Source organism: Desmodus rotundus, chromosome 11 (genome assembly GCF_022682495.2).
Source record: "Desmodus rotundus isolate HL8 chromosome 11, HLdesRot8A.1, whole genome shotgun sequence".
Taxonomy (NCBI): domain Eukaryota; kingdom Metazoa; phylum Chordata; class Mammalia; order Chiroptera; family Phyllostomidae; genus Desmodus; species Desmodus rotundus.
In genome coordinates, this window is record NC_071397.1 from 21,449,220 (window position 1) to 21,475,217 (window position 25,998).

Here is a 25,998-nt window from a genome sequence, read left to right on the forward strand (position 1 = left end):
ACCACTTGGTCTGTGCATAATAAATTCATTTTCATGCCCCAAACATCTAGTCTACTTCTTGATTTAACAATGAGTATTAAAAAATTGAAGAGTTACAGAAAGCAGACCTAGAAGACAGATGCTTGGTGAATCTGAATATAAATGCCTAGAATTTATGTTTAAATTGTTAAATTTGCTTGATTCTCAATGTAAAATCCCCAGACACTTTGCTTGTAACTACTGTGCCAAGATCAATGACATTAATAATTGTTAACCAATATCATCCACAAAGTATTTATTAATCATCTGTGGACCCCTTTGGGGCATCATCTACACCTCACTCATCTGTCTGTCCCACAGTAGACATCACAATGTTTTTATGCACTCAACATGTAAATATCATGATGTGAATTATATTTCAAAAGGACAATCCAACTCAGATTAACCATGTACAATCACTTATTTAATTATATACAGTAGATACACACTGTATCTCTTAAAGTGAAATATAGTGCCTTAAATGTCTTTCAGCCTTGCTATTCCTAACCAGGTCAGAATGAAACTAAATTTTTAATTAGTACCTAAGGCAGGAACAAAGAAAGAGAAGCAGTCCACTAGTCCTCCTTACTGATAAAATGCAGATTCTACACTTCCCTCGTTTGCTCTTTCATCAGCACCCAGCAGGTCCCTAGATGGGCCCAGATCCTCAGTGGTGCAGGGATGACCTGACTGGACAGGAAAAGCACTGGTCCTTGCCCTCTGGGGCTCATCATCCAGAGAGGGCACCTGACAAGAGGGCAGTGTGATACACATCCCAAATGAATAAAGGATGTGGCACTCACCATGTGAGCAAGCACAAATGAGAGAAAGACCAACCCTGTCCAGGGCAGTCAGGTGGGCTTAAAGGAAAGGAAGTAGGGTAGCAAGACAGAAGCCAACCAGGTGCAGGCGCCTCCATCAAAAAGGAAGCCTGGTTTAATAATTTCAGATTGAACGAGCCATAGTCAACCCAAGCACTGTGATTCCCTCAGAGTTGCTTCCATTACCCCAGACACTGTCATCTTTCAGACGAAAGTGCTGAGCACACCTCAGTCTCAGGCAGGGTGCTGGGGAATGTGGCCCTGCTGTGAGATGTGAACTTTGGACAAGTAATGCAAACAATGGAACTTCTGGGCCAATGGCTACTACTCACATCACATTTTCAGCTTGTCTAAGCCTCCAGCAAAAAGAAAACAGAGTGGACAAAAGTAACGATTACTTCCTAGGCAATATCCATATTATTCCCACCCAATTAATAATAGCCTAGGATCCTAATGTAACATCAAGAAAAAAATTAAAATGTATTATTAATTTAAAATCCTCATAATTCAAAAATAGATAGCTTCCATATCAGTTCATTAATTTATTGAATCATCACATAACAATATGAAACCTAACAAGTTTATTCTTTCCCATTAAATTTAACATTACGTGTACTATGTAAAATCCTCTCCTCATGTTACATAAGTTAATAAAGTCTATTTCTTTTCTTCTAAATTAATGAAAACTGGCCGCCACCAAAAAATTTAACAATAATACTTTATTATTATCAATAACCCAGTAAATGTTCACATTATTCAAATATTTTTTCAATAGTGCATGTGCTTAAATTAATCCTAATAAAGTTCATACATTGTGATTAAAATTTTTTAATAAAATATAAAAATAAATTAAAATGGGTCCTATATTTTGAGGAACATGAATAGAACATAGCTATGTTCTAAAAACCAGTCACTCATTGGTTAATTTCCTACACATGGGGTATAGTAAGAACACTGATCCAATCAAATAATTTACCTCCAATTACAGATGAGACATTCCCTTAAATAATTAACCATAAAGAGGTTATTTTGATCACTGAGGTTTTGTCTATGGTGGTTATTGCTAGAAGCTCAAAAGTATGCTGAAAATGTCAGGTGCTAAATTTTTGGCAGGTAACACCGAGGTAACCTCTGAGGATTATGATCTACAGCTAAAGTTCACAAGTAAGGCACAAATACTAAAGCTAACTAAATAACACATATAATTCATAAATTCTGATACAGTTTTCTAACAGTAGCACCCAAATCTTTCTAACCATGACAAAACTGGAGGAGTCCCACTCAAGTACACCATGGGAAGTTCTTTACCACTAGGCTCCCAAAATGTTGAAGGTGGACTTTTAGGGCCTCAACATTTTTCAGGAAAACAACTTTTAATCAGAGAATAATTTCATTCTGGGGAGACTGTGATTTACCACTTTACATAATATCCATTATTTCAAAAGGGAGGATTCCAAATTGCACCATCTAATTTTCCAATTACAAGTCTCATTCATAATGGTTCTTTATTTCATTTCAGTGAGTGGTGGCTAACACTGAGATTTATATTTAGGGCACCGTTGCCATAACAACAAACGGGAAAATCATTCCTGAGATTTAAACCCAGTCAGTTGGTTTCATAGACTATTCAGTTATTTTTCTGAGTGAAGTTTTAAAACATTCCTCTATTAGAAAACTATTTCATTTATAGAGTATGTTTTAAATGAAAATATAAATTTCTAGTTACCTTATACAGTACCATGTGGCTAAAAATATGTAATAACACAGAATGCAATTAATAACAAAAATTGGGAAAACATGCAAAAAGAGCATTAATTATTATTATAACCTACACTGACTGGTTTTCAGAAAATCCAATTAAAGCTAAACCTACTTAGTTATCACATCACACACATAATACCGAGATTATTTAAAGGCATATTCTATGTACAACAAGAGAAGGGAAATTCTCTGTAGGGAGCCTGTCCAGATTTCTGAAAGGTACCCCACAGCCTGCTAATAACCTCCCACTGTGCAAACTCACACTGATAGCACGGCCTTTCCTTCCCAGTTCTGAAAACATGGAAGCGACATTACAGGTGATACTACTGACCCATGCAGCACATCAGCCCCACCAGCTTTGCATTCCAGTCTTGACCATTTTTCATGAGCTGCCCCATCATTCTGCGAGAAATCTGTCCAATAGTTCCCTCAACTCTTTCCGTACAAACTCTGATGTGTCAGAGTCCTGGTAACTTTCTGTGTAGGAAGGAAAACATTTGCTAGACACTCCCACTTGCAAGCTGAAAACTTGTCCACTCCCCCTTTTAAACAAACATTAGCAAAGCCAGTCCCCTCCATTATTTGGTAGGGGACCCATACACAGCTATTACTAAAAAGAAACTAAATTATCTATTTCTCCTTTTAATCTTAAGGTTGTTCATACAGAGTCCCTGAAAAAGAGAGTTTTGATTCTCCAACTTTCTGGACAATGAGGCAAAACAATAGGACGTTAGACTCACTGCTGACCTAGCTCATCACATTCTCTCTTCTGACACCCCAGGCAGAATTCCCCTGGACCGGGAACAACACCCAGCCTGACTTGTTCAGCTCATCCTGCTCATGCAGCTAGGGAGGCGATTAGGAAAGTTCAGTCTTACAGTCTAAACACTATCCTTCAGGAGAACACCACTGTCAAGTACCCCTTTACGTATATTTCACATACACCGTAGTTTCACTTGAAACTTAACAACTCTTTGAGATGGATGGGATATCTTCCTCTTAAAGATGCAGAAACCAAGGTCTCAAGACATTAAGAAACTAGACTAAGATTCCTCAGCCTAAGTGGGGTCTTAAAACAGATTCCAGTCCTGGCTGGTATGTATAGCTCAGTGGACTGAGAGCCGGACTGCAAAGCAAAAGGTCACCAGTGCAATTCCTAGTCAGGGCACGTGCCTGGCTTGTGGGCCAGGTCCCCAGCAGGGGGCACATGAGGGGCAGCCACACACTGGTGTTTCTCTCCCTCCCTCTCTCCTTCCCTTCCCCTTCTCTAAAAATAAATAAGTAAAATCTAAATTTAAAAAAATGATTGCAAAAACCTCTTCTTTTCTCCATCGCCAAAGAATAGAACTCCTTATCTAATAATGCAGTCAAAACAAGGAATCTCTACTTTATAAGAACTTCACTTCTGAGCATGAAGAAATGAAAAAAATATTTAAAATGAGAATCCTTATTCTAAAGAAGCAACAGCCCAAGTACCTTCAACACTCCTATGTTTGTCTGAAACATCAAATGGACCTGCCCGAACAGAAACTATACAAATAGTAACTCCAAAATAACAAACAGTGAACAAAAAAGCATCACTATATATTTTCATCAACAGAAAACCAGCAAATTCCATCTTGCCAAGGGAAAAGACACTGCTAAATTAATAAATGCGAATATGTGATTTCCCAGTAACTTCTTTTTTGTTTAAGATTTTATTTATTTATAAAGAGAGGGGAAAGGAGGGAGAAAGAGAGGGAGAGAAACATCAGTGTGTGGTTGCCACTCACGCTCCCCCAAATGGGGACCTGGCTGGCAAACCAGGCATGTGCCCTGACTGGGAATCAAACCAGCAACCCTTTGGTTCACAGGCCGGCACTCAATCCACTGAGGCACACCAGGCAGGGCACGATTTCCCAGTGACTTCTTAGCATAGTCATTACTGCGAAGCCTATAGCTGATCTCCCAATAATGAGCATTGCTCTGCCTCCACTGGAACTACTTTTGGGAACAGCAGATTCTTATGTTATTGCATGATGCAAAGAAACACTTGAAAACTTTGGTTGAGAGAGGCTTTCATCTTTCCTTTTCAAAGTTTGATTCTCCAGGACTTAAACAGAATCCTTCCTCTTCCATAAGAATTGACATTATAAAAAGCTTCTAGGGTTCCCTTTTATTACTGGCTTTAGCACTTTCAATTCCCAATGTTGGTGATTTTCTTAGCTTTTGTTTCCGTGTAACCATTATTCATTAGGACTTGGATCTAAATTAAATTGGCACTGATTTCTGCTATAGTCCCTCCTTGACCAGAGCATAATCAATCTACAGCTTTTGTGCTAAATACTAAGTATGGTTCAAATCCACACTTGAAAAGGAGTTATTGGCATGTCTAAATGTTAATCTTCATAAAGAAGCTCTTTACAATTTTGAAAACCCTTATCTGCCAAGGAAAGGGAGATAGCTGAAAAAAGAGATATTTCAAGATGAGCATGAAACTCACAATGCATCTCAGACATAATGTAACAATAAAATCTTCAGATTTATACTACCTGGAAGTACATGAGAAAACTATACAATATCAGAAATGAGAATGAGAAATCTATGGAAACAAATAAAACCATTAAAGAAAATATAAGAAACAATGTTTTCTTATATTCAAAATGCTTAGTTAGGGAGATTATTTCAAAACAAGTTACAAAATCCAAAAGAGACTGAAATATAAAAGGTGACATATTTGATAAGAAATTGAAGTAATAGCAAATACTATAATTGAATTTTTAAAAAATGACTGATTGAAAGAAAATATATATAGTACGCACCAAGAATCTCCAACAGAGATGAATAACTCCCAGTAATCCACAGGAAAAAAAAGCCCCTCACCAGTTACAAATGATGTGAGCATACGATGCACAGGGGAAGTGAGCATACGATGCACAGGGGAAGGAATGCAAATGGCCAATGAAGATATGAGGAAATGCTCATGCACCCTTCTCACCAGGAACTGGGAGCAAAGCAAATGATTCATAGTGGCATAAAGAATGATAGTAACTAACACAGAGCAGCAGATAGTCCTAAGCAACACTGGTGGATGTGCACAACGGCAAAGGCTTTTCTGAGGGCAATTTGGCACTTTTCTGTTGCAAATAAATGCATATATTTTCTGAACCAACAATTCCACTTGCAAATACTTGCATATATATGATTAGCATACAAGAGTGTTTACTACAGCAGAATATTTGAAGCCATTGAAATGTTAGCCATTAGAACGCTAGATGAATGAAATGTAGTCCACACATCCTGCACATAGTGAAATGAGAGTCTAAAATATATAGTTAAGTGAAAAGTTCAAAATAGTAAAAATACATAAAAGATGCACAATAAATGGAAAAAGAACAGTGTCATCAGGAGAAGAGAGTGAAAGCTAAAAGGAGAGGGGATTGGTGTGATGTGTCTCATATTTCATTCTGCCTATTTCCAGGTTGTCTGAATCTTTTACAAAGATGTATTTGTGTTGAAGGGCTTCAAGAAAAGGCTGTCACAAGATGTGTCACTTTGGCATGTGAAATATTTTAAGCTGAAGGCAATTGAGACACTGTGCTCCTAAGAAACTCTTACCTCTCCTTTAAAGAATTTAAATTAAAGGCCCTGCCCATAACAAGAGTTATTCCCAGAAATAACTTTTCATGACCTATCAATAGGATGGGGAAAACTTCTAATGACTGAATATCTGCTCTTCTTAACATCCTGAGACTGGCCCTCCTCTCCTCTGAAGCCCCAAAAGGCCTTACCCTCACCCTTAACTCAGAATGTCCTGTACACCTCGCTTTAAGTCTCTGAACCTCTCATGCATGTGGGGTCTCTGACTTTCTAGTGGAAGTCAGGTTCCTACCCATATATATGCAATTAATTTGGTCATTTTCTCATGTTAATCTCTCTCATGTCTATTTGATTATTAAACCAGCTGGAAGAACTTAGAAAAGTTTTTTACTCCTCCACAATATATTACTATGACTAATAACTGTGAGAATATAAGTGTTTTGAATTCTTTTATGTATTCAGTAATCGGGCACTCTGTAGAAGGTATAGGGGAAAAAAACCAAGACACAAGACAGAGTTCCCCCACCTCAGGTATGGTTAGGTTTACTCTTAGGCTGCTGGCTGCAGAAGGGAAGAGAGAGGGGAGAGGCAAGTGCAGGGAGGAGAGGTGAGGGGAAGAAAAATAGGAAAGGCTAGAGTTGAGAGAAGGGTGGAGGCACAACTGTCCATACTTAACAGATAGTTGCCCAGGCTGGGACACAAAATGACGAGGCTGTAGAAAGTCCCTGAAAGGAGGATCAATAACAGAATATATTCAAAAATTACCCTGCTTAGAGAATATCCTTGTTTTGAGTTTAACTGTCGCAGAAGAAATTGCAGTGCGGTTTTAGCTTTGTCAGGAACCAGGAACAGGACAAGGGCAGAATGTGTTAAGTAAGCTGAGGCATACGTGGTGCAGAACAACAGACATTGTAGATCTCTGCCCACAAGTGTTCTTTTGTCTACCTATTCCCGGCTGCCTCCCCCCAATATCCCCTGGCTGCCACCCCTCCCCTCAGTAACTTCCCAAGCTCTGCCATCAGTGGTCAGTGCCCAGGCTGTGCGGCTGCCCATCAACAGCCTGGGTGGCTAGGAACAAAGAGGTACTGGCTTCTGCTCAGAAGAAAAATGTACTGGCATCTGTTCTCACGACTGGCCAAGAATTGAACACAAAAATCTTAGAATCTGCTTTTAATCTACTTTCTCCTCCTGACACATCCTAAAAACACAACTGTCCGATCACAGGCACACCACTAGCACGTCAAAGTGTCGCACATGATACAACTGCCGCCCGTTCTGCGTCACTGGTAAGGACAGGAAGTTTCTGCAATTACTTTATCTGTTACACTAACTTAAAGAAGTTAGAGTTCTTTTAAAGTTTTCAATGTTATGATTTGGCTTATATGTGAAATCTAAAAGAGAGATGTAAACAAACCATCAGAACAGAAAACAGACCCATTGACACAGACAACATTTTGACCGGAGCCAGAGGGGAGGGAAGTGGGGCGACTGGGTGAAGCGGTGGAGGGATGAAGAAGTACAAATCGGTTGTTACAGAAGAGTCGTGGGGGTGTAAGGTACAGCACAGGGAAGACAGTCAATGACACCATAATAACTATGTTTCATGTCAGATGGACAGTAGATTTATCAGAGTGATTACTTTGTAAGTTATATAAATGTCTCATCACTGAGTTGTATACCTGAAACTAGTATAATATAACTGTAACTGAAAACTAAAAATGTATTTTTAAAAAATATTCCCAATCTTAGCTTTTCCAGATTCAGACATATGATTAAGAACATATTCCAATGTGTACAGATACTATATAAACTGATGAAAATAAATAAATGCCTATCTTACATTATTTACATATGAGATAAATCTATTATTTATGGATACCTTAAATAATTTTGGGTTTTAGTCTTTAATTTTGAAAACTTTTACAATGATAATTACTATATGTAAGGAAAACAAAACCATTCACTTTAAAATTCAAATTAATAAAGATGCTCTCAAAAAACATCAAAGTAGCTCCTCCATCAGTGCAGATAAAAATAGAAATAACTAGTGGATCAGTTGGTTGGGCCTCGTCCTGCAAAGTGGAAAAATAGAAATAACTCTAATGAATGTATATAATTCCACAGATTTCTCTGAAATTTTATGACTTATTGGTTTCTGGAGAATCAAATTTTCTCTTACCTTTATGTTATTTCCTGTCCCGACTAATACCCTATTTGGAAAATCCACGCCCACATATGTTCATCAGGTATTAGGGATCACTAAACTTTGAAGAGTCTGTGTAGTTAACTATCAGCTCGAGCCGAAGTCGGTATGATGAGGATGGAGAACAGACTGCAGAGTCAGCAGGAGGACAAGGAGCCTAAATAAAAGCGGGTCCAAATCCTGGAATGAACACGAGCTAGCAATTTCAGCTTGAGAAAATGACTGCACTTCCATGAAACCAAGTTTCCCTCGTCTGTAGAGTCCTGCTCTTCAGCTACCTTAACAGACACCTCTACCACAGAATTCTTATAAGCATCAAACAAGATGATATAGCACAAGTAGCCGGAGCAGGCCCTCAACACATACTCACGCTGATTCAATTTGAGAACACGTATTGAGCACCTAGAACGAACATAAAAATCACATCAAAGTTACTATGGTATGCACTACAGAATCTCGCATAATTTGCCAACAGTCCTAGAACTGTATTTACATATCATTGTCTGCGGTTAACTGGTTAAAAATAAATAAATAAATTGCAAAAGAACTTAATCTAGCCCAGTGTTTCTCTAAGCAAGGAAGCAGCAGAGCTAGGGTTTAACCCAGATTTCTAATTCCCTTTTTGGAGGAACAGACACGGGAGTGAATCAAACCCATATAGTCACCCAAATCAAGGAACTTGGAAAGGAACATAAGACAAGAAGGTGCTTTAATTTCTTACCCTATCAATTCCAGAAAAAGAAGAGCCAAAATAAAATGTCTTCAGCTATTCAGTAAATTATCCCTTTACCAAATAAACTGCATAAAATTTCTCTATACTGTAGATTAGAAAAAGGTATAGAGAAATTCTCAGTGTGCACCAAGTGACAATACAAGGACAAAATTATGAGCTTGGGAGCTTTTGTCTCTCTCTGGTCCTAGCTTCTATAGGTAAATGTACTTGGAATGTTCTAATTCCTTTCACCTTGAATATAATCAGTCTTTCTTCATAAGAGCTGACTGGTACCACGAATTTGTCACTGTGGTCCAAGGAACAAAGCCAAATATGCCTCTTTACGTAGTCTAAAACTCATCTAACAAATTCCATTTTTTTATGAAAAAAAGAGACCTAGAATTCCTTTTATTTTCATTGAGGTATAACTAACATCTAGAAATCTAGTAACACCTTTCATACAGTTGTGATCTGTTTTATTTTGACCAAGGATTTAAGTGTATATTTTCAGGTGGTTCAGCCACACTTCTCGAGTCAATGGAAATTATAGGGTGAGTCAGCAGCAGGGATATGAGGGTGGGGAACACCCAAGGCAACTCCTCGGAACCACTGGAAAAGACATTCAGCCTGGGCTCATTTCATAATAAGATTACCTCCCACCCCAAAATTTTAAATTTAAATGTAGTTTACAGCTTGTGGGACAACTGCTTTAGTTACAGGACCACCATTCGGGCCCCAGAGGGCTTTAGAAGTTACACATCAGGTGACCCAAACTGAACAGCAGAGAGCCTGCCCCGCCGCCCCCACTCCCCACAGCCGCACCCATGAGCACTGATGAGCAAATGGAAAGGCACACATCCTAGTGTCTGGGGTGCCAGGAGACATCTCCCCGGTTTCCTAACCAGGGGCACATTGGCCCAGCCACACCTTACCCAGAACATAAAACAGATGGGAGGAAAAAACAGCTCTGGCTGAAGTCAGAGGAGAAAGAGCTTCTCCCTAAGTTACCCACTAGAGTGACTTGGTGGGCTGGACATTCCCCCACACCGACTTTCTACAGGGCTCTTACCATGTCCACTTTTTTCCCCTGAAAACCAAAAGCGAATTTTGAAGAAATGGATGCTCTTCTCAGATATCCTTCCCGGCATTTATTAAAATATTCTATGCACCTTTACCGTCTACAATTAGAGGAATGTACTCAAACTTTCAAATTCCATGACCCCTCCTACTACCTATCTGCACGAGAAAAATAACATGTCATATTCTATCCCCTCAAAAAAGAAAATATAAATAAAAAAGCACAGTCAATGCATTTTGTAATTGTTCCCATACTTTCATTCATGAGTAGATAAATTACATACAAAAACCAGGACCAGTAGGGCAAAGAAGAGAAAATCAGTGGTGACGTGCCAACAGCGACAGACGCGCATGAGGAAGTTGGCTAACAGCTAATTCTGTGTGGTAAATACAGGCCCCTTATAGTGCCGATGGGAGACTCCACCAGTAGAACCGTATGAGAAGTTGGCAACACTGATAAAGAAGCTTTTAACACATGAAAAATACTCATGTGTCTGACATAGTGAGTACAATGCTTGACATTTAGATAGCACTGACCGTGTGCCGGGCCCTGCGCGAAGCATTGTATAACTCCACAGTGGGCATCCATTAGTACTCCTAATGTATAGATGAGGAGACATTCAGAATAAATATGTAACAGCTAAATATCTGTGAAATGTGAGATGGCTTGATTACAGTAACTAAAGAAATAAGAAACAGCCCTTGAGAAGATCCAAGAGCTATACACGTAAACATGGCCACCAATATTAAAATCTCACATATATTAACAAACCAACTGTAAAAAAATACCTCTGAGCCATAAATACTTCATTGTGATAAAAGAAATGACTTCATAGCTTAAAGATAAATTTTTAAAACCTAAAAATATTTTCTAACAGTCAAAACTACATATAGATAAAGTATTTAAATTAAAACATATGCTTTTGACTTCATAAATTCTGACTAACTTCAGCTAGTTACAAGTTATCCCATGGTTGGGTACTTTGCAAAATCACAAATGGATCAGATGAGAAAGAAGATTATGAAATAAATATAATTGGATTATCTTTTCTACTTCACAGCCTTAAGTAACACCAACCAATGCCTATTCTTTTCAGCTCCAAAGTGAGCCCTAGGATTATAGGAAATACCTCCAAAACATGAAATATACGAGAAGTGAAGGGGACCCTGGCTGGTGTGGCTCAGTGGATTGAGCACCAGCCTGCAAATGAAAAGGCTGCCAATTTGATTCTCAGGGCACACGCCAGGGTTGTGGGCCGGGTCCCTGGTTGGGGAGGTGCGAGAGGCAACCCATCGATGTTTCTCTGCCCCTCTTTCTTTCTCCCTTCCACTCTCTTTAAAAATAAATAAATAAAATACTTTTTAAATCTTTTAAAAATTTACTTAAAAAAAGTGAACAGGATGAGCTAAAAGGAGCATATGATATACGGATATAATGGGCTATGATACAGGTATATAAAATACAGCTTCTATCAAACCAATTCAATACAGAGGGAAACAAACATAAGCTATCTGACGCACAATGATAAGACCACTGAGCACATGCAGAACAGGAACTAAGAGTAGCAGGGCCAGCCTCATCTGAGTATCATGACGGACTTGTGGCAGGAAGGAGGAGTTGTTTGCTCTAAGGAGAGGGAACAACAGCAGGAGAACACAAATATGCATGAGCATAACGTGAGCAGGGAAAACGAGTATCAACAAAATCGCACGCACTCCAGATCCAGAGCTGGCAGAATGCTTTCACATAATTGTCTCACTTTATATTCACATATATCTTGTGAGGTAGATTCTTATTCACATTTGAAGACGAAACAACTGAGGCACAGTTAAATGAGATCGATTTATCACCCATCACCTAGCTGGTAACCAGGACCTGAACACAGGTCTTTGGATTACAAAGCTCCATATTCTTGCTACATCCTACCAGCAAAGACACTGATTGAGATGATGTAAAGTTCAAGATGGCTAAAATTTTCCCACACCTTAAAAGCAAGTGTAGTAAGATAATATTTTGAAAATTACTCATTGATTCTCTTTTGACTTTTAGCATCAAGTATTCATCAGCCTTAAAAAAAAGAGATGTTAGAAGTGCTACAAAAAGATGAATAATCACTTCTGAGTTGCAAAACTGGTTTATTCCAAAAGACTATAACCCTACTAGCCATCCTATTATCTAACAAGAATTTTACCAGTTGCTTTACTCCTTTCCTCCCTGCCTGCCTCATTTTATTCAGGGACCTGATGCTGCTCACAGAAGTCTTCTCCAGGGTAGAAAAGACACCCCTTCCTGCTATGACAGCAGAGTCACAGGGCTAGCTAAAGGAACATGTGACATATGGAATGTAGGAGAGCGAACAAGTGTACTGTGGGAAGAAAGAGTCAAGAAGATGGGCCAATTTCCCCTCTCCAGGCTTTGGTCCTGAGAAAGGAGATCTATTCTGTGAGGAGTGATGTGGAAGGCACAGGGGGGCTCTCAGCCCTACTCCCTATTGGGCACTCTGGGAAAGAGGCCATCCTTGGCTCTACTTCGTATGGCCTGGACACAGAGATGCTTGTGACTCCAGTTAAGGGCACTGGCCAGAGGGGCCACCCTGGCAGAAAGAAGGGGTTTTCCAGCAAGGGCTGCAGAGCCAATCACATGGGACAGGAACAAATGAGCACCCCAGCCAGACCACAGAGGGGTGTGCAGCACCAGTAGGAACCAAGGTGGAGTTGGGTACATGAAGGGTGTGGCCTGAGTGACAACAGTGGGCTCCAAGCTCACTGGTTGCTGACTTGGGACTCAGTGACCAATGGGGTGGCAAGTACCAGGCAGAAAGGGGCACCACCCGGGAGGCAGAGGTACTAAAAAGGAAGATAAAGGCACTGGTAGGTGCAAGCATCTCGCTTCCCCAGAAAGGCATGGTCGCAGAAGCCACATCTCTCCCCCATAGAGGCCCAGAGAAGAAGGGAGAGAGAAAAGCTACGTACAAGAAACAAGCATTTCTATGCAGGAGAGTCAGTACAACAGAGAGACTGTTCAAATTACATCAGACGAAGCTTCAAAACACATTCAACTTTAGTACATTTTCTCTACTAATCAGAAGGTGGAATCATGAAGATAACCAGAGAGGCTGGAAAAAGAAAGAAAATATTTTCTTTGCATTTCCAAGTTATTAATAGTGAATTAAATCTTTCAACCCTACTACAGAGGGCAGAAAAGTTGCTTTATCTGGAGCACAACAAAGAGTCATGGTTCTTTCTCAAGAGAGGTATTAACAAGACAAAGGCTCTACAGCAACTGTATGTGCTACAGGGATGAATCGGTGGCTCACAACTAGCTCACTCTTGCACCAGAAATGGCTAACATATTCATTCAGACACTTTCAATTCTAAAGCAAAGGGGGGGGGGGGGCAGGAGGGGATCCTTCCAGGGAGCAGAAAAGAAAAGAAAAAGAGTATACTTTTAGAAAAGCAGTGGAAACCAAACAATGCAACTTTCCACTACGGAGAAACAATGACAGATGGCCCTATTATGTATATACTAGAAATGGGATTGTTCTTTTTCAGGGACGTCTTTGAGCACCAAGGCTGAAACAGTGACAGTCTGTGTACCCGGCCATGTGCAGTCTGCCCGTAAACATCAGATGTCCCTGCAAACTCAAGTGTTTATAATACTGGGGAACGAACAGCTGAAAGTCTCGTGTGAACACAAATGTAAATCAAAACGTTCTTAAACTTACTCTGCCGTCTGTAACCGTTTTCTGTCTGTGTTATAATATACGACATGGCCCAGATTCTGGCCAACCAAACAGTCGTTTAGCCTCCTGATGACTCACGAGGTAGCACAGAAACCCTGATCTTGATGAGGTCACACGGTGGCCTGGAATTGAAACTATACTTCCCCAGCTTCCTCTCAGCAGGCATGGCCAAACGACAAAGTTCTGGTCAATGAACCAAAGGCAGAAGTGTCACACGGCAACTTCAAGGAATTTTCTATGAATAGCACCCGGTGTGCTGCTTTCCTCTTCTTCCCTCCCTCTCTCCTCCTTTCCACTGGCGGGGAAGCCCACCTGACAGATAAAGTTCGAGCATCCAGAACCACAAGCAGCACCTTCACAACTAGGGCTGCAGGAATACCGTAAAAAGAACCTGGGCTGCTGCTGACGGAGCCATTAACCAGTATCTGTACAGCCGTTCTTAGCCAGCCCTGGACTGCCTCCTGCTGGACTTCTTTGACATGAGAGAGAAGTACACTTAATTCTCTGTAAGTCACTGTGGCTTTGTTTTAACTTGCAAAACAGGATTATTATTAACTAATTCAAATCCTAACCAAAACATAGTGTTTTCCAGCCAACCTGGAAAACACCCGGGCCTCCCCACCCCTGGCCTGCTGCCTGACTGGGAATAGAAGGGATCATTTTAAAGCCACTGTTATTGTGGGTCTTTGTAGAAAATGTTTTTAAAATACTATGTACCCAAATTTTTTTAAATAAATCATCAATCACAAGTAGCAACAATGAATATCCCAAGAAACTGATTTTGTAACTACTACAATGACCTTTTAGCTAAAATTTATTTTATATTATGCTGGTGGCATATTCTCCTCATTCGAAATCATTAACGAACATCAGAAACCCCTGATACAGATCAGTCCGTCCCTTCGTTTCCCTTCCTGGTTTGCTGCACTGGAAGGGTTCTGAGCCCAGACAGTAAGGATGCTGACACAGCCAAGAAACTGCAGCCTGAAAAACAAAGAGATCCAGAGGCTCTGAGCAAATGTGACTGAATGGGCCCTAAGGCCCTCAGAGGACAGCTACTCCCCCAGAGACCCGACTCTAGGCCCAGTAAAGCCCTCGTTCCACCTGCCCTTCTTGTTGTCTATTTATAACTAAGCAAAGCGAATCCTTGAAGAACCCATTAGTTTCACAGAATCACTCCACATTCTAATCATATCTCCTTTATATTGTTTAAGTTAATGGACAGTAGGATTTCTACCCCCTCATACCCACTCGAAACAAAGCATGTAAGTGGACCACTGGTGTTCTTCAAGTCTTCTCAAAACAAACGAGAAAACACACTCTGAGAGCAGACAAATGTCTAAAACTCTGAAAGTCTGAACATGTAAAAATTCACTTTAAACCACATATCTTACTTTGAGATATGTTCCTAGAGGAGAATTCTTTAATAATAAAATCTGTGAATGTAGGATTCAGAAAAATAAGGACTTTTAAAACAGATGAAGTTAAAATTGAAGTTTTATGACTTACCAGCTGCATAACCTGAGGGAAGTTACTTAACCTCCCTGAGCCTTAGTTCCCACAGGTCCCTAACATGGAACCAACTGCCAAGGAATGTCACAGGATTAAACACAGTACCTGGCACGGAGCAGACGTCCAGCGCACGTTAGCTCTTCCATCAGGGAGTGCTAACTCGATAAACGACTGTGCGCACCACTTACTCTGGCCAGTTTTCTTCCTAGGCCACAACACATCCAACCGCACTTCCAGAAGGTTGTATAAAATGCGGGGGTCTGAACACACAGAAAATATAGGCAATACTGATGTAAACAGAAAACCACCAACTCTCTTTGATAGAACGGCACTATAATTAGATGACTTCGTGAAGTGCTGTTGGGTGTCACACAATACACCCCAAGAGAAGCCCACAGATCTGCGTTCTCTTTACTGTCCCTCTTTGTCCATCTCAGGCAGGACCAACAGAATGCTGCTTCACCTACAGGCTGGCGTGGTACTGGAAGAGCCCGCGGCAGTGGTTTCCTGGGCGCACGCCAACGACAGTGCGCTGGCCAGGTAATGTCAGCGGTGATTCTTCCAGCACGGCTCTGGGGGTCGTCTTTCTCAAGGTTCCCACCCGTATTTAGCAACTGAGATTAAGAGCTGGGTTTGTGACTGGGCAAAGGCTGTCGAACGGTACAGACTTCCAGTTAGAAGGTACATGAGTTCCGAGGACGTAACGTACAACACGCTGACCACAGCCGACAATACTGTTTGCATATGTACAAGATGCTGAGACAGTAGACCTTAACAGTTCTCATCGCAGTGGAAGGACATGTGTAAGTATGTGGGGTAAAGTGTGTTAACTGGACTTGCTGTGATAATCGTTTCACAACATAAACATACACCAAGTCATACTGTCCACCTTAAGCTTACACAATCTCACATATGTCAACTATATCTCAATGAACCGGGGGGAAGGAAAGTTGTGTTTGTGGTTTGTGAAACACGCAGTTATCACCTAATGGAAAAGGAGACCTCACCTGTGAGGTGGAACTCAAAATATTCAGCTCCCTAGAAAAGGCCTAAACATTACTTTTTTCTAAGAACTTTTCCTTCGGACAAATTCTGACAAAAGTACTGAGAAGGGTGTAGTGAGCTGCCACACACCCATTGCCCAGCTTCAGCAGTTCTCCACTCGCAACCTCATTCCAGCCATCGCCCCACCCGCTCTGTCCCACCAGGAACTGCTGTGAGGTGAATCTCAGGCAGCCTACCATTCCATCAGGACTACTTCCGCATGTCTCTGAACAGTACAAACTTCCTTAGTATCATGAGATAAAGTGCTCACATTTCCCCCAGGAATCTGTTCCTTTCTTTTCACAGTGTCTTTGTCTGATTCAAAATCCCACTGAGGGCAATATATTGCAACTGACTGCCATTATCCCCTCAATCTCTTTCAATCCAAAAATTCTCCATCCTTCCCTCTCTATCTTTATGTCCTTCAATTTCTTTGTTGAAGTAACTGGATCATTTGGTGCCCTGTGGTTTCCCAGTTTGAGTTTTAGTACTCGCATCCCCATAGTACCATTTAAGATGCTCCTGATATTTCCTGTAAATTAGAAATCAGATCTAGATAATTAAAAGATTCAAGCACATGAAGTCTGGTTGTGCCTTGCCTTAAAGTCAGCAGCCGTTTAATGGTCACTGCCTAGAGTGCACTAGGTGGTATAAAACATAGTACTCTAATTCTACAGTTCATTCTTCATTCAAAAGCTAAATTATTTCTACAAAGTGAATCTTCCTTTTCATCAAATATCTATTTACCTTAAGGTATATGTATAATTCATACATGTAAATGCATGATTATTTCCCTTTATTTTTATCCTTCAAAATAATGAGTTGGTTCCCCAGATTTTCCAGAGCTAGGTGACTGATAAACAAATAAGGGAAAGAAATAAGGGAAATACTTTACATCCCCAAATTTCTAGATTTTCATGAGCCATGTTTTCAGTTTGAGAGAACACAAGAAAAGTTTAATACAGACGATGTTCAATTTTGAACATAGCAAGTTAAGCAGTTGGATATACTAGTCTAAGTTTCTTTTAGGTTTTAACTTTTTGGTTCTGGTATAAATCCTTTGGTTTATAATTAGGAAATCTTTCTGGTAAACCAGATGCTAATTGCTACAGGAACCTTGAAGAAACAGAAGTTTAAACTAAAAGATGTTTTGTCTTTTAGGAAATAAGGTGTTAGTTTTTCCTCTTTCCCTGTAAGTAATAAATTAAAATAATACTTTGCAAAAACAGTATGACCTTGTTTCTCACACACACACATACACACAAACATGCAGATAGGAAAAATAGAAAAGTGTCGATATATGGTTTCATATGTCTTATAAGACAGGAAAAATGCACAATAAACTTGTTTTCACAGGAAAGACAGAAAGGAAGAGAAGGAAACAGCTTTGGATTGGTCTGCAGGTTGCAACAAATTTGTATTGCTTTCATAACATGAAAGGTGATGATTGACAGCTACAATAGAGTACATTAAACAATGAAGGACGGGAGATTCCTCCACTCCTAGATGCTGAAAGACCATCTAGGATACGATACCCCTGCAGTGAACAGACAAAGGAGGATTCCAGTCCCCGTGTGGGCACTGCTGAAGGACTGATGGCTGAAAAGTGACGGAGGCTACAAAACCCCTTCCCATGCCAGGCACAGGGCCAGGGAGAATAACTGATAAGCGAACACCTTTTATTTTGCACAAGAGGAGGCGCTCAAGGAAGAACTGACCCTCTTTTTAGGAAGCCCACAGGCCCTATGCACCAAAAGCGTGCACCGCAGCTCTGGGAGTTTTCCATTTGCTTCCTTAAATAGTACTGCAATGACTTCAACTGTTTGGAAATTAAATAGGGGTTTTTGTTGATTTTCTTTTAAAAATAAAAGAAAGAAGATGTTCAATTTTTGAACATAGCAAGTTAAGCAGTTGGATATACTAGTCTAAGTTTCTTTTAGATTTTAACTTTTTGGTTCTGGTATAAATCCTTTGGTTTATGATTAGGGAATCTTTCTGGTAAACCAGATGCTAAGTGCTAAAGAAAACTTGAAAAACATGAGGAAAAACCAATAAAGGATGTGCGGCTATTTATCTAAGTGGCTCAACCAGAACGTTACCATCACTAGCTGGGAATCACTGAAGGAGACAGAGGTGGTTAAGAAAAAGACCTAAGGAAGCCAGAAGCCACCCTGCAACAGGAATCACGCTGGCCCTTAGCTACAACCCCGGCTCAGGGTCAGGAGGTGGGAGATGACTAAGGACCACAGCCTTGCGATACTCCTTTCAGTTGTGAGAAAATGGATTCAAAAGAAACCTTACTCTAACAGAAAAAACCAAGTGAGCTGTAATTGTGAACTTTTAAACACGGGAACTTTAAGTGAAAATGCACCACATCAACATGACACAAACAGCCTACAGAAAAGAAGTTCAGATATAGATTATTCCAAAATCTACCTACCAGGTCAATACATGCCAGGACAGTACAACGTACAATACCTTTATAAGGAAAAAAAAAGAATCAAATAACTGTCATGATTCCAAGATGACTAATGAACTCCAAGGGTGGTTCTCCTACATACAGGGAGCATCACCTCAGGTGTTCTCTGCAAATCACACCCTTCTTGGATCCCCGATCTTTCCATCACAGCAGTAGTACTTCACTGAAGGACCAACCCTTCTAGAAGCCACGGTGATTGCAGTAGGGTCCTGAGTACCAATCTGCCTTTTTCCATAGAAAACAAAGATAGAAGCCAGTTACACTGGGCCACAGATTGCAGAATTCCATTTGTATGAAATGCCCAGAACAGGTAAATCTATACAGACAGAAAGTGGGCTAGTGGTTGCCTAGGGCTGGGGCAGATGGAGAGGACAGGGAGTGAGTGCTACCGTGTGTAGGGTTTCTTCTTCGGGTTGGTAAAAATATTCTAAATTTTATTACAGTGATAATTGTACAATTCTGTGAATATTCTAAAAATCACTGAGTCATACACTTTAAATGGTGAATTGTATATTTCAATAAAGCTATTACCAGAAAAAGAACTAGGAGTTAGTTAAATCTCTATAAACATCTTCCTTACAGAAATTAATATATAGAATAATTTATGCTTAAAATGAGATTTTTGACTATAGAAAGAAGACATTTCCAAACAAAACTGCAGAAAAAGGACTTAACTGATGACTTTATTACATATAGAAAAGCCAACTCTGTCTTAATTTCGTATATAGGAGGAGTGATAAATTCTCATTTTTTAAATAATAGGGAGAGTAACATTCCCTAAATTCAAGTAAAATATATTACCATCCAGGAAGGTGTACAATCATAGTATATTACAAATCTACTTACAGATACTATATTTGAATTTTAATTTTTTAACTTTTTATAATGAAGTAATTTCAGACTCACAAAAACAACACAAAAAAGTTCCCATATATCCCTTTATCCACATTCTCCAAATTTTAAGGTCTTTGTCCATCATAATGTTAGCAACTCACTTCTCCTACCTAAAATGACATTAACAAAAGAAGAAAGAAAGAGAGAGAGAGAAGGAGGGAGGGAATACTGGTCCAGTCTCACTAAGAACTCTAGTACTATACAGCCTACATTTTTTAATGTTTGAGAGTGTACTTAAATTAAGTACACAATTACCTAAGGATTGGAAATATTATGCTATCCAATACAGAAGTTCCCCACTAACGTAACTGAGCCCTATAAAGATATAAATAATAAACTAACAGTTTAACAGTGGTTAAAATCCAATAGTAAGTCTCCAGCTAAAGTCTAAGCACCTTTCTCAGTACCGTTCCTCCTAGGCAAAACCGTTTCCCAGAAAGCACACACAGAGTCAAGGATGCCACGGAAGAACTCCCATCTCTGAAAGTCACTGCTCAGTTTTCCTGCGCACCCCAGTGGCTAACCTGAAAAATGCAAGTCACCAACAAGTAAAGCAACAAGCACATTTCCAGAACTATTTGTGGTGAGATCACCTTAACAGCAAATTCCATTTGCTATTCGCCTAGCCAGAAGGCTTTGCTTCTACCTCCTTTGGTCACTGTCAATATTCTAAACCCCCTGGTGCCCATGAAATACTCCTGGGCCTTCCATGCTCCCTCTGCATTAGCGGACTGGATCCCCTAGCCGCAGGGTCAGGGCCAGCTCCCTGAATACTCGTGATAAAACTGGAGAGCAATGGCCTTGTTTCATTTATCTCTGTATTCTCAGCAACAAGCACATGCCTAGCAGAAAGAAGGTATTCAAATATTTGTTAACAGAAGGGGAGAAAATTACAGAAAAGGGAGCTAGGAAGGACTTTGGGATAAAGGGATGTTAGAAAGGCAGTAAGCAAAGAAAGAATCCAAAGACAGTAAATTCAGACTCAGCAAATCTATGATTGGCTGCCACTAGCTAGCTATAGGAGCAAGGACACGTATTCTTTGGGCCCAGTTTCATCATCTGTGAGGCTGCTGGACTATCATCATGACCTCCGAGACTCCATAACCTGTACAGTCTAATACCTTATTGTCTTACACAAATGCCCCCCATGCTGGTGAAGGTCGCCACAGGAAACACCTGTTTTCGGTGAGATTTTCTAAAGCAAAGCCTTGCCTCCTTTACTGCTTCCCCTCTCTGCAAATGTCCTTTTCCCCCTAATTTTATGTTTCAAAATATTTTTAGTTTCACAATAGATACAGACACTGAAATGAAACACCTTAGAACTTAGAGGTGTTATCTGCAAGCCACCTTTCTAGAAGTCACCTGTTAGCCACTGAATCATTCATTCATTCATTCATTTTTGAAAATTAATAGTTATTGAAAACGTATTTTTTTATAAACTGATGACATACTGGTTAACAAAACAGACAAAAAGCCCTGTCATTTGGAATTAAATTCTAGCAGAAAGAGACGATAGGCAAGAACAATAAACATAATACTATACAGTATGTTAAAAGTAATGATGGCTATGAAAAAAAGCAGAGCATGATAACAGATTAAGAGTGTACTGGCTGGGGGAGGGAGAATTTAGATATCTGGGAGAAAGACATTCAAGGCAGAGGCGACAGCCTTGCTAAGGCCATAGACAGGGTACGCCCCATGTGTTCAAGCAAGGTCAAGGACACTGTGTCTAGATGGGGGAGACTGAGGAGGAGAGTATTAAGAGATGAGGTCCACGAGGTAACAGAAGAGCCAGGTACTGGAGAGCCACGTAAGACATTTCAAGGACCTTCAATTTGATTCTCACTGATATGGAAAGCCACTGGAACAATATGGGGCAGAAAAATAACAAATCTGACTTATGTCTAAAAAGATCACAATGACTGCTATATTTTAAAAAAGATTATCAGTACAAAATGTTGACCAAGTACTTTCTCCTGAGGTATAAAAATATTGTTCTAGCCCTGGCTAGTGTGGCTCAGTGGACTGAGTGCCATCCTGGGAAGGGTCTCCAGTTGGATTCCCAGTCAGGGCATATGCCTGGGTTGTGGGCCAGGTCCCCAGTAGGGGATGCACAAGAGGCAACCACACACTGATGTTTCTCTCCCTCTCTTTCTCCTTCTCTTCTCCTCTCTAAAAATAAATAAATAAAATATTTTTAAAAATTATTCCAACCAAGAATAGCCAACATAATACTGAAAAACGACAAAGTTGGAGGACTGATACTACCGGACATCAAGACTTACTATAAAGCTACAGTAATCGAGACAGAGTGGTATTGGTGACAGAACAGACCAACAGATCCATGGAACAGAAAAGAGCCCGGAAATAGATTAACACAAATACAGTCAACTGATCTTTGACAAAAAATGTAAAAGCAATTCAAGAGAGAAAAGTTAACCTTTTCAACAAATGGTATTAGAACAACTGAACGTTCAGGCAGGAAAAATAAATGAATATAGGCACAGACTTTTCACAAAAATTAATTCAAAATGGGTCACAGACCTAAATGTAAAATGCGAAATTATAAAACTTCTACAAGATAACACAGGAGAAAAATCTAGGTGACTGGGGATTTGGTGATGACTTTTTAAATATAATACCAATAACACAAACCATGAAAGAGAAAAGTATTAAGCTGGACTTCATTAAAATTAAAAACCTCTGCTCTGCATAAGACACTCTCAAGAGATCTAAAAAGCAAACCAGACAGAGAAAATATTTGCAAAACACATATTTGAAATGGACTATTATCCAAAATATCAACAATAAGAAAATAAACAACCTAAGTAAAAGTGGGCAAAAGATCTGAATTGGGTGTATAAAGAAACTCTCTTCACTTCCCACCCAATTTTTCTGCAAACCTAAAACTGATCTAAAAGTCTATTTAATAAAAGAAATACATTCCTTGGGGAGAAAAGGCATACAACTGTAATTGAATAACAATAAAAATTTAAATATATATATATGTATATATATATATATATTCCTGACTTCAAAAAGCTTATAGTCATATTATTTTAATATCCATATCCTGCTCACTTCCAAAATGGAGTTAAAATAACACATACAAAAAGGATAGTAAAATTAGAAATAAACTATCAAAACCATGGATAAGGAAAGCAATACAACTGTACCAAAAGTTTAAAATAAAGCATTACTTTTCTATATCTCTTTGCCGACTTCCCTCTGACAAACCTCATTACAGTTGGCCTCCATATACACAGGTTCCATATGCAATAAAAAACATTCGGGGAAAATGTTACGTTGTTCCTGGTGTGTATTACACAGGTAGGCCTATGACGGCTGCACCCGTACCGAACATGTACAGACTTTTTCTTGTCATTATTCCCTAAACAATATAGTTACCAACTCATGGTGTTCACATTGTATTGGGTAGTACAGGTGATCTAGAGATTATTATAACATATAATCTAGAGATTATTTAACCATATATGCATAGGTTATACGCAAATAGTATACCATTTTATACAAGGGACTTGGGTGTCCTTGGATTTTAATATTCGAGGGGGGTCCTGGAGCCAATCCCCGGGACATGCTGGGGGCGGACCATATATTCTATCACTGCTCCAGGATCTGCTCTGCATAGCGCTTATTCCAATTAGAACTTGACAGGTCCGTGTGTGATGACTAATCAATCTGTTCCCACATTAGACTCTTTAAAAGCAGATAAAGGGGTTTAGTGATGCAGCAGTAACCAGGACACCATAAATTTGGTAAGGTAACTGAGGGACAGAGCACTTACACAGAGCACAAAAGCCCTCCCTTAAAAATGGCTTAGCCAGCATTTCAACACCTGGTCTGTTTGACTCCAAGACTTCATGGTCTTGGCGTTAACCGTAAAGTATAATTTTTTGAAAGTTAAACATTTTTTATAGTTTATACTACTACAGTTGTCCCAATTTTCCCCCTCTGCTCCCATCCCAAGCATAATTTCTGTACTATGTTATCTTCAAGCTGCCGAAGGTAGTGACTCAGCAAATGTAACTTAGTGGTTAAGCCTGATATCAGCTTAACTTAAGATCATAACTGATATTTTTAAATTTGTTAATAAATTAAAATCAGAGTATGAGATGTCTTATTTTTTTCCACGCATTTGCCCAGCACTGGGAGCTCAGGCCCACTCCTGATAGAACAACTCTGTCGTGTTCAATGTATTCCAGACCTGCAAAGGGACAAGGGTTTGCAAAGATGTACCAGAATTTTTCCCAGGCTAGTTTTTACTATACCCTTGAAATGTGACTCCCAGTAAAATTTGCTGCCTTTAAAAATGTAAACAAAGAAATAATCAGCCAGACACCTAAATCATCAAGGAGTAAGGCAGGAGTTGGAAAAAAGAAAGCTTTACTTATAAAAGTATCTCTTCTGGACAATATACATATACAGCCTTCAAGCTCCCACAACCCAGAATAACTTACCTTTTAAAATAACTGACTGTAAAATTATCAGGAGATAATTACATTCCTGTTAGATAACAGAGTCGCTTCCAAAGGCAGTAGAATGATAAACATTACCTAAAAAGACTGGGTATCACTTTGGAAGTTCACAAATTCTTTTGCACTGGGCCCCCAATTTAGGCTTATGATAATCCTCACCCTGGTATGTGACTAAAATTGTCTGCAAAGAGCAGTTGTCCCAACGACATCCTGGCTGTGCCTGTAACATAATAGGTAAAGAATGTGGTGTCATTTAAGGAGACACAATAATTTTCTGTATTGAATGTAGAGTACTGAAGTGTTTGTAACACATTAAACTGTAAAGATTATTATTTGTAACAATTACAAATGTATAAATAATCACCAAATAAGTACAAAATCCCTGGGTCAAAATATCCATGTGTATGTTTGGTTTTAAGCAGTTATGAGCAAAATGCCGAGACTCCACTTCCCTGTACAAAAAAATCGGAAATCTACACAGTTTGCACACAAACTGCACCTCCATGAAAGCAAAATGAATCACAAGGAAATGGCCAAAATTGTGCCCAACACTAGGACACATTAAAAGGTTTCGAGTCTTCTGGTCACAGGTCCCTTCAAGAATCTGATACAACCTATGGGATCTCTTCTGAATGTACACAGTACGAGCATGTGAATGCAAAATTTTACCCATGGACTTAGAGAGTGCCTGATTCTTAACCTCCGCTTAAACACTTCTGACCTGGAGAAAAATCCCACTGCAGGATCACATCGAACAGTTAGTTACTCGACTTGTGCTCTGGCCTATAAGACACTGGGACAGCGACTTACACATAAAGTGTTAATACTCCAGCAAGAAATCCTAATCTAATCACAAAAAAAGAATCAGACAAACCCAAACTGAAGGACAGTCTACAACATACCCAGCCAGAACTCCCGAAGACTGTCAAGGTCATCAAAAACAAGGAGAGCCTATGGTAACACCATAGACCAGAGGGAACTAATGGGAGGTATCCCCTAGACAAGTTCCTGGAACAGAAAATGGATGTTAAGGAAGAACTAAGGAAATCCAAGTCAAATATTATGCCTAATTAAGGGTAATGTACCAGTGTGGGCCCAACGGTTGTGACAAAGGAACGTATGGCAGTAACAACTGGGAAAACTGGGCACAGGGCATTCGGGAACTATCCGCACTACCTTTGCAAACTCTGGCAAACTCAAAACTATTCTCAAACAAAAAGTTCACTTAAGCCCTGGCTGGAGTGGCTCAGTGGATTGAGCACCGGCCTGCAAAGCAAGGGGTCACTGGTTCGATTCCCAGTCAGGGCACATGCCTGGGTTGTGGGCCAGATCCCCAGTAGGGAGCACATGAGAGGCAACCACACATTGATGTTTCTCTCCCTCTCCTTCTCCCTCCCTTCCCCTCTAAAAGTAAATAAAATCTTAGAAAATAAAGAAACCTTTTTAAAAAGTTCATTTAAATTATTAAAGAATTTGAAAGGGGTTACATATTTCAAAAACTCTTCTGAGTGAAAAATAAGACTCTAAACTTAAATTTTATCCTGAAGATTTTATTTTTTTTTAAAAAAAAACAAATATGACACCTAAATTTATTCTTTTTTATTTTAAATATCTTTAAAATTTTTTTACTCACTAAAACTCTTTTATCACGTCTACAGA

The 25,998-nt window shown here is 39.6% G+C and overlaps 1 protein-coding gene across 11 annotated transcripts in view; it reads right to left on the bottom strand.

Moving 5' to 3' along the window:
• DST (dystonin) overlaps positions 1–25,998 on the bottom strand; it is a 422,554-nt gene that overhangs the window by 248,162 nt on the left and 148,394 nt on the right. Inside the window, exon 1 of one of the 11 annotated variants that reach the window (XM_053913663.2) lies at positions 2,932–3,044. The exons of the other annotated variants lie outside the window; for them this stretch is intronic. Within the exon in view, the coding sequence (XP_053769638.1) occupies positions 2,932–3,001 (70 nt within the window). The 5' untranslated portion in view covers positions 3,002–3,044. Of the gene's footprint in view, positions 1–2,931; positions 3,045–25,998 lie in introns of those variants that run through there. 11 annotated transcript variants of the gene reach the window in all.